General features: G+C 46.4%; 2 protein-coding genes across 8 annotated transcripts in view; one reads left to right on the top strand and one right to left on the bottom strand.

Annotated features, from left to right (window-relative positions):
- Nelfa (negative elongation factor complex member A) overlaps positions 1–2,173 on the top strand; it is a 26,493-nt gene extending 24,320 nt beyond the window's left edge. Inside the window, exons 9-11 of the mRNA XM_031341022.1 lie at positions 578–849; positions 1,004–1,103; positions 1,202–2,173. Coding sequence (XP_031196882.1) covers positions 578–849; positions 1,004–1,103; positions 1,202–1,386 — 557 coding nt within the window. The 3' untranslated portion in view covers positions 1,387–2,173. The remainder of the gene's footprint in view (positions 1–577; positions 850–1,003; positions 1,104–1,201) is intronic.
- Positions 2,174–2,360: 187 nt separating this feature from the next.
- Nsd2 (nuclear receptor binding SET domain protein 2) overlaps positions 2,361–9,797 on the bottom strand; it is a 78,305-nt gene continuing 70,868 nt past the window's right edge. For 6 of the 7 annotated variants that reach the window (XM_031341016.1, XM_031341017.1, XM_031341015.1 and 3 more), the window contains 4 exons: positions 8,247–8,388; positions 7,863–7,969; positions 6,256–6,460; positions 4,952–5,223 (listed from right to left, as the gene is read on the bottom strand). In XM_031341016.1, coding sequence (XP_031196876.1) covers positions 4,952–5,223; positions 6,256–6,460; positions 7,863–7,969; positions 8,247–8,388 — 726 coding nt within the window. Of the gene's footprint in view, positions 5,224–6,255; positions 6,461–7,862; positions 7,970–8,246; positions 8,389–9,797 lie in introns of all 7 variants that reach the window. The other variant, XM_031341014.1, reaches the window with a different exon arrangement.

Raw genomic sequence — 9,797 nt, 5'->3', positions numbered from 1 at the left:
AAAGCCAAGGGCTTTTTCTCTTCCCAGATGAGGCATTCTGCAGAGAGTTGATTCTTTCAGAGGCAGACATAAGCTTGGGTTAGTCACTTGTTCAGGGGCTTGGCTCCATTGCACTGAGCTTTGAAGGTTTGGGGGTCAGTTTTCCTCAAGACATGTAAGGGTTAGCAGCCTTGCTGAGGCAGAGTGCGCTAGACTTGGGGAAGCTGCTTTCCACTGTGCTGTAACCAGTACCAGGGTATATATGGGTAACATCATAGGCCAGGAGCTAACCAGAGCCTTAGAGAACTTACTCCACGGGTCTAGAAATGCCTAAGGACATGGGCTCTGCCTTGCTGGGTAGTAGTGCACAGGGCTCATGTCCCTGGCTGTGAAGGTCAGCAAGGGCTTCTGGTCAGCAGTGATGGGAACAAGACAGAGTAGGGGCAGTTGTCAGGGCAGGAGAAGTAGAGCCGAGCCTATTGCCTCTCCAGAAAATGGTGTCTGGGGCAGGCATTCTGGGGACCAGTCTAGGATGAGCAGATTAGGAATGAAGACTCCCTTTCCTGGACAACTCTTAATAAACCTGCTTTGCCTGCAGCTCCACCCTCCCGGGAAGCCAGCCGGCCACCTGAGGAACCCAGCACCCCAAGTCCCACACTGCCAACACAGTTTAAACAAAGAGCACCTATGTATAACAGTGGCCTGAGCCCAGCTACACCAACACCTGCAGCACCTACCTCACCTCTGACACCTACTACTCCCCCAGCTGTCACTCCCACTGCTCAGACACCCCCAGTGGCCATGGTGGCCCCTCAGACGCAGGCTCCTGCCCCTGTTCAGCAGCAACCTAAGAAGAACCTGTCCCTCACGGTAAGTACCCTGGCAGGGCCCAAGGCCAGTCAGTAGATGGATAGCATAGCTTTGCCTGTTTGCAGCAGGGGGTATTTATAAGATGAACAGAACAGGGCCAGTGGTAGAGGCAGGTTGCCTTGGCACCCTAGGCACCCACATCATCTCTTCACAGAGAGAACAGATGTTTGCTGCCCAGGAGATGTTCAAGACTGCAAACAAGGTCACTCGGCCAGAGAAGGCCCTCATTCTGGGCTTCATGGCTGGCTCTCGAGGTGTGTCTGTGCTACTAAGCTTGGGAGGTGCCCCCCATGGGTTGGGGGATGGGTTCCTTGGCCCTAGGCACCTGCCCAGCAGTCCATGCTCCCTACAGAGAACCCATGCCCGGAGCAGGGGGATGTGATCCAGATCAAGCTCAGCGAGCACACAGAGGATCTACCCAAGGCAGACGGCCAGGGCAGCACCACCATGCTGGTGGACACAGTGTTCGAGATGAACTACGCTACAGGCCAGTGGACACGCTTCAAGAAGTACAAGCCTATGACCAACGTGTCCTAAGTGCTGTCTCTGCTGCTGACCCTCATCAGACCAGGGGACAAGTTTTGCTGGCTGTGCTGAGTGACCTGAGCAGATACCGAAGGATGTGCTCCACCCAGCACCTGCTAGCCACAGGCTCCTGGGCCCCAGCTATCTCCCTGGGGAGTTTAGGCTTATTTTTTATATTTTAATGAGTTAGTTTTTTGTGTGACTAAGATACTTTTTTTTTGATTCAATATTATGTTTTGAATGCAAACCAAAAGTTACTTCATAATTTTAGTGCCTGTTTGACTTTTACCTTTTTTATTTCTTCTTAAAAAAAAAAAAGTCCTGGCTGAGAGGGCTTCTCTCTGCTTGTGCATGCCCTCCCTCGTGAGGTTGACACCTGGCAGTCTAGGGTGTGAGGGGGGCTATGACCAGCCTTGATGCCGTTACCTACCTACCAGGGATTTGTATGTCTTTTGTACAGTTGTAAACATTTTAAACCTGTGCCTGGGTTCCTATTTTCATTGTAAAATGACCTGAGTATTAAAGTTTAGTTTTTCTAAACAAAGCCCGCAGAGCTGTGATTCAGGCTAGCTTGATTCCCTGCTCTGAGACCAAACTCCTCCATATACAGCTGTCAGAACCTGGGAGAGGAGAGGCAGGGTTGGGAGATAAGACTTCCTGAAAACAGAGGTAGGTCAATGAGTAGAGCAACTGTGGGCACCCAGGAAGTGGAGGAGTCAGACACAGTTACATATTAAATAAGTGTAAGAAAAAAGGCCTTTGAAGTTTTTTTAATAAAAAAATACTCATTACAGTTCTCCAAACACAACTTTCCACTTTAAATGCTATTTTTCCCCAACTGGTAATTCTCAGCTATATTTAAGTATTACCTCCCCCTCCCCCCAAACTTCAAGTTTTTAAGCCTTCACTATCAGACCTAGTGACAGCACCCAGCATTCCTAAAAGGAACCTGACTTTATATTGTATGGAGTTTAGACACCAATAGGCACATTTAAACTTATTTAATTTCTGATAGGGGATTTCACATCTCAACAGGATACGGTGACACCATGATACACATGGACACAGCATTTTATTCTACTAACAGTCATCAGCTACACTCCATGTAGATGAAGTTATTTGGCAACTGACTTTTGCATTAACTTTAAAACATTTTTATCTTTTAACTCTTGACAATTAGGTAGCTCTGGAGGATGAGCACATCGCACATTATGCTACAGGTATCACTTGGAAGTCATCAGAAATGCCAACCTGAGTGTGCCTGCCTGAGACCCAAGGAGTCCTTACATACTAGTGCCAGGATGTTCCTTAGGAACTAGCACCTGGGTCCTTGTCACTCTGGCGGGACGCACTGCCCTACAGGTGCCTAGGTTTTAACTGCTGTAGCTCCACATTCTCAGTGCTAGTAGTAGACCAGTGCTAGTGTAGACCCAGGCTGTGTATCCCTGGGCTATTGCCACCCTGCAGAAGCGTCCACATGGGTGTGTGCTGACAAGGGAACCGCTCCTGCCTGGTTTGGGATGCCAAAGGATCCTGAGTAGTATGGAATATGGGCAGTTTCCATTTGTTTATGTCACATTAAGGAAAAAGAAACTGGAGCTGATGTTCAGAAAGTAACATCTCTGTCAGATTCTGAACACCTACCACATCCAGAGTCAGAGCCCTTGGCCACTTGGCTGGTCCCTCTGTAGGAAAGGCCGTCATCCCAGATTTTTGGTTGGTTTTTAGAGTTAGTGTTATTTATTCATTAATACTTTTAGAAAGGGGAAATTGTCTAAAATGTTCACAATATTTCCTTCAGAAAGATCATAAAATAATTTGGAATCAAAAATCCCTAGGTTTTACTTAAGTTTTTTTTTAAGTTATTTTGTTCCCAGAGTGTATTGCACAACCAGCTCTGATGCTTTTACCTTTCGCAGAAGCTACTCAGCTGGTGGGAAAGGATGGTTTTGGGCAATAAGATGGGCCCACTATGGAGCCTGGGGGTCATGGCTCCAAAGACCAGGGTCATGAGCATGTGAGACTAGCTGGCCTATCACTACATCAGCCTTCCAAACTTGGGCCATAAATAACAGAAATTTATGAACCAACCTAGTATTTTTATAGAGCAGTTTGAGCCAGATTAAATTCTAAACTGAAAAGTGTTCTTGACCTCATCTGGTCAAATAGGTGTCTCCAGAGGTAACTAGGCCTGTGCCTATGGAAGCAACAGGCTGCCTGCAAAGCTGCTTCAACTTTTGGGGGACTACTATAGAAGTGCCAAAGGGATGGTCTTGATCAGTGCTCACGACATGCTAGGCTTGCAGGTGTCATGTCTGATGCTGAGCACTAAGAATGCTCAGTCCTGGTTCAAATGGAGACTGCACTTCTACAAGGCTGGAGGGCAGCACAGCAGCAGTGGACAGCAAAGCTGGGGGATTTACTGGCTAGTTTAAGCTTTTTACTTTGTGGTTTTCTAAAGCCGTCCATTGCTGACGCATTGTATGCACTTCCCTCCCAATAGAAAGCATGAGATCTCCTTTCTTGGTGTCCCAAGTTCTCCATGGCCAAGATGCACTCCTGGGAAGGCAGAAGCAGACCCAAGGACAGTCAGTCTAGCAAGTCCTTGGGCTGGGCCTTTAAAAGAAATCACTTAAACCTCATAGGGAAACAGGTACCATCAGACTTGACCAGGTGGACAGGTTTCAGGCTGTCTTGTGTGTGTGGCACGCCACCCCCACCCCCACCCCCTGGAATCCTGTGGTTACCTCCCTCAGTGCAATAGTTTCTATCTGCCTGAAAACTCAGATACATTTTAGCTGGTAATAATGTGTAAAATTTTCAGCAAAAGTATGTTGGGAATAAATGTCAGAAAAATACCAAATGATGAAAATGTACAAGGTTTCCCCCAAATGTTGGTCAAAGAACCTGGGTTCAAAAGGCAGGCAAAAACAAAGGCAGCTGCTCTTCTCCACAGGCCACACTGCTGTCACTGGTCATGTCCACAAACAGGGAAGCAACAGAGGAATCTTGCAACACTACAACCATTCAAAGTGGAAACAAAGCACTTTGAGGAAAAATTCACATTAATACAAAGAACATAGGCTATTTCAAAGCAACAAAGTAATTACCAATCCTGATTGGGAGGAGCCCAGGGCTAGAGTCCCAGTCTGCCCTAAGCAGGGCAGTTTGTGAACAGAAGCCTGCACCATCACGACAGTGCTAATGGTGACCTTTAGAAAATTCTTTGTTTCAGGTAAGATAAAAGCATTTCACATGCCAGGTAATCTTCAATCATAAGTTTAATCTAAAATAGAAATGGGAGGGCACCTTGATGCTGGGTCTCAGATTCAAGTGTAGAGGTGACGCTGAGTAATAAGGCTTATTTATCCTGGCCCGCCAAGTGTGCAGCTGACAAGCATCAGTGCAGACGCAGCACAGCTGCTGAGGATGGCTCAGTGGTGGGAGGAGCTGCCTCCCACCCAAGTAGGCCCATACACACAGCGCTAGGAGCTGGGTCCTTGGAGTGAGTGCCATGCTTGCCTTCCCATTGTTGGCAGGGCTGGCTGGCCACACCACCCCAGGATCTGACCAAGCGCTATTTGCCATCTGTGACCCTCCGCCAACACCGCCTTTTCTTCCTCTTCCCCTTCGACTTCAGTGATTCTGGAAAGGGTTTCTCAGTCTTGGTGCTACTTGCAGAGTCTGCCCTCAAGTCATGCTCACAGCAATAGGACTGCCCATCCTGGGTGGAACGGAAAGCAGTCCCATCTTGGTGTTCCTTACAGAATGAGTTGGGGCAGAGGTGGCAAAATGAGGTAGAAGGTTTGCCACATACATCACAGTGATGCCAAGGACATTCCCACTTCCCTGCAATGAAACACACCATCAGCAAATGGGAAGTAACAGAATCAAAGCTTCCATATATTCAGGGTCCTTTAGCCATCCTCCTGCTTCAGCCTTGAGTTGGTGAACCAGTTGGAACATACCAGCATACCTAACTTAAAATCACTTTTTTATTTGGCTATTCAAATAAATACAAATTAAAACGAGTGTGTTTTTCATTTCAGTTGCTAGTAATTGGTGCTCAAAGGCCAGGCAGGTACTAAGTGCTGCAGACTACAGCCATCCCTGCCAACTGCAGCATTACACTAGACACAGCTCACTAACACTAGCAAATGTCTACTGATGGCAGTGGCCCTTCCCTATGACTTGCCCCCCCCCTTTTAAATTGAGACAGGCCCAAGTGCTGGGATTAAAGGTGTAAGCGATCATGCCTGGCTTGTGCTTTGCCTATTATAAGGAACCAGTTTCCTGCTTAGATATGACTCTCTGAAGCTCTTTGTTAGTATTAAGGATAGCTGCCAAATCCACTACAGATATGTAAAACCATTTCTTGTCTTTGAGTAAATCTTTGTATTTCATGCTGATGCTATGATCTCTCTTGAGTATGTAGAGGTAGTAAGAGGCAAAGCCTATTGTATTATCTTCCCGGGAGCCAAATTTGTGGCTCCATCTTAAACAGCAATTCCTGCTAGCTCTGTGTCATCTCTAGGGACAGTGCCTGTAAGTCCTGGGGAGGGAGTTACCTAACAACCAGGTCCTCCAGTGACATGAGCCTAGTCGTGTTGAGGCTGCTGCAGTGGAACCTGTTTTCCAACTGAGTCCTGTCTCTGTGCTAATGAAATGACCACTCTACACTGGGCTTTGGAAGCTACTGCCTGACCCCATATCCTATACATCAGCAGGTTCCCTTACCGCCTGACCTTCCCATGAATTTGCAACCAGGTAAGGAAGGCCCAATCAGTAAAGAAAGGCCTAGTAAGAATTACTAGGCCACTCAAGAGGGCACTCAAGCCCTCTGTAAGTCATCAGAAGTTGGCATGGGTGCTGGGCACCTACCAAAGGGCCGCTTGCCCAAGCCCAGGCAGGACAGGTGGTAGGCCTTAGTACAGAACTTGCGGTCACACAGCACCAGCTGCCCACCATCACCACAGCGGAAGCACTCATCCTCTGACTGCCGCTTTCCTTCACCCTTGGCTCTGCGCCTTCTGGTTTTCTTCTTGGCCTTTTTACCCTTTTCCTCTGAAGAAAGGGATGTTGATGTCTAGAATTAAGAATTACGTTTAGTTCTCATAAAAGAATACAGACTGAAGCAGTAATAAAAGACAAACTACACAGATGCCCCAAAAGCAAGGTCCAGAGGGACATTACAGATCCCTAGGGTATTCTAACATAAGGGTGACTGAGCTAGAAATGTAGCTCAAGGTTGTAGGTTCCATTTCTAGCACCACAAAAGGACATATCCCCTACACAGAGAAGAGGGTCATGGCCAATGGGATGACCCACTACACCTTAAACAACTCCTGCCAAGACTAAAGGCTCAATAATGCCATGCTTGGGATCTGCTAACAAAGACATTCCATGGCCAAGTACTGGCCTGCTGACCGCTTCTCTTAGCTAAAAATTCAATTATAAGCCGCACAGATAAGGGTAACCCAATATCAAAGCAGCAGTTCTTCAGAAAATATCTAGAGGGTGGGCTCAGTCTGCAGCTTGGGGTGGACACGACCATGATAGCCTTGGCCTTTTGCATGCAAGGGGTGCCCCAAAGTTCATATTCTCCCAAGGACCTTGAAGACATGATTTTAGAAGTCACTGTGAGTAAAATTACAAGGGCTAGAGAGATGGCTCAGTGGTTAAGAGCACTCACTGCTCTTCCAGAGGTCCTGAATTCAATTCCCAGCAACCACATGGTGGCTCACAACCATCTGTAATGGGATCTGATGCCCTCTTCTGGTATGGATGAAGATAGCAATAGTGTACTCATATATGTAAAATAAAGAAGTAAAATTAAGAAAAAAGAAATTATAATAAAAATCAATACTGGCCTATCAAGCAAGCATGACTTGTAATCAACTTGAAAGGGATTGGTGTCCAAAGGTTGTGATTAGGGAAAGGAGCACTTGCCTAGCAGGCATGGGCTCTGGGATCCACATATAGCAATGTAAACAATAAAAAGGTAGCAGGATAGTGGAGGCAGTGGTCAAGACAGATACCAACCATATGGAACCTCATGTGAAGCAACAGAACACCCGGATAAGGCTTATACAGCCTGAGGAACGCCACAGTCATCAACAGGAGCAGGAAAGAGACCTCAAAGACTCTTAAAACTTTGGAACAAACATGGTCCTGTCAATAACTCTGATTTTACCTACCTGTGTTCAAAGACTGAGTCTATGTTCCTGATGTTTAAGCCACACATCTGTTCGTGCTTCATTAGGATAGTTCTCACAGAAATTCTATCAGTGAGGAAGTCTTAACAAGTGGCCTACACTGACAGAGGGCCTCACTGACCCCAACTCACACACTGCAGAGATCCTCCCCTTGTCACAGCAACAGTCTACTGGGAAGAGGTACTGGCTACTAGAAAGCAATCTTCTCAGATGCCATAATGGCACCAGAACTGTGTGTTTCAGCTTCACAGAAAGAAGATGTGATGCCCTTACCTTTGGTCTGTCTCCAAGGAACCCACTACAGTTGGAGGCTCCACATCGACAGACTGTCTTTTCATTGCCCAAACAATCAAGGTTATAGTTGAAAGTCAGCTCTGTACCTAAAGGAGACACAATGCTTTCTTAGAGGCCCCCCATCCTCCTGAGGCAATGGTGCTAAAGTTAAGAGTTAGTTTCAAGAAACTATGCCCCCCCCCCACTTTCAGGCACATAGTGGCATGACTCAGGGTTCATCAATTCGCTTCATAAAGCAGATATCCAAAACAAAACTCCCAAATTCTTATCCTACACATTTCCAAACTCAGCCACAGCAAATTCCAGCCACTGCCTCTGCCTGTCCATATGGCACTAGAAACTTGTAGGACACCAGTGATGTACCTGCAGGAATGTCACACACAGCAAACAGGCCAACCCGTGTGTCCCCATTCACTGTCCACTTCAGGGTCTCACAGTTGGGCTGGCAGCTATGGTTCATGAATCGTGAATAATTCCCTTTGGGGCCAGCATCAATTATGCGGTCCTGTAGGAAAAAAGTCAATGACATGTTATCTTTAAAGGGATTCTTCATGCCTTAGGTTGTATCAGATGATAATGTTGTTTGTTATACTGAAAATCATGGTATCCTATTATCCATTTAGACCAGAACCTCTCAATGAGTCCAGATTCTCTTGCTCAGAACAAGAACACAAAGAGAAGCCAAGTGAGCAGTGGTGATGACAGTGGGCTGGCACCTACAGCATCACCCTAGCAACAAATAAGCTAGGAGAAATACTAGTGTCACAGGTCTGGGAAGGTAGCAAGAGCCTGTAGGAAACCAGCACTGGCAGATAACAGCAAACTGCATTAAAAATAGGCAAGCAGTATCAACTCCTAAAGAGCAAGAAAGGCATGAGCACCACATGCTCAAGTTCCCACCAGCTGTGTCCATGACGCTGATGCTGTGCTGAGGGACTGACAGTTCGGAAATGGCAGTCGGCAGAATCACATATGTCAGCATACAGTGGCACTGGGAACTAACTCGCTGAAATCCAAGTCCCCTAGTACAACAGAGAAATAAGAACCACCAACCACAGCCCAGACTAGGAGATGAGCAGGTGGGTATACAGATGTACCTTCTCCCCTAAAACCTCTGGAGCAAATACATAGCTCAGTTGGCTTTGCTCTACAGTGGTTATTAATGAGGTCAGTCACATCTGAGTAGGGATGAATCTGTGCCTATAGTAGTCCTAGCTGTGCCTGAGGACCACGGAGCACTGTGAGTGGCACACACTGGGGAAGACTATGCTTGTGCCACCTGATGGGTGCTAACCGTAGGAGTTTTTCTTGGTGGTAAACTCTTGGGTCCTTTAAGAAACCTCCAAGGTTTGCACCTATCAGTTGATATAAACATAGAAAGAGAAACCTGGTGGGCATGTCTATAGTCTAAAGTAAAAGAGGAGATCACTTCAGCCCAGGACTTAGAATTCACTCAGGAGAATCAAAGTAGAAACAGTATCAGGATGTAGCTCAGTGACCTGCATTTACTATACTAAATTAACACCCTCGCCAATTCTGTGTGTTTTTGAAGATGATAGATGAATCATGTCTTAGCTGTATTTGTATACTTATCAACACTTGCCATCAAGCCCCATAGCCGGAGCTTGAACCCCAGACCCCACACCATGGAAGAAGAGAACTGACTTCTGAAAGTTGTCTCTGACCTCTACAAGTATGCAATAGTATGCACAATCACACACATACACACACAAAGTAAATACATGATTTTAAAAGTGCATGCAAGTATGTGACTACAAGCACATAGTGATGATCTGGGGACAACTGTTTAGAAGTCAATTCTCTTCTACCTTCTCTTTGAGGCAGGTCTCTGATTTCTGATATTGTACCATGTAATCCAGGGTAGCTGACTTGAGAACTCTCCAATTGAATTAT

Source organism: Mastomys coucha, unplaced genomic scaffold, assembly GCF_008632895.1.
Source record: "Mastomys coucha isolate ucsf_1 unplaced genomic scaffold, UCSF_Mcou_1 pScaffold22, whole genome shotgun sequence".
Lineage (NCBI taxonomy): Eukaryota > Metazoa > Chordata > Mammalia > Rodentia > Muridae > Mastomys > Mastomys coucha.
This window is presented reverse-complemented; position numbering and strand designations above follow the sequence as displayed.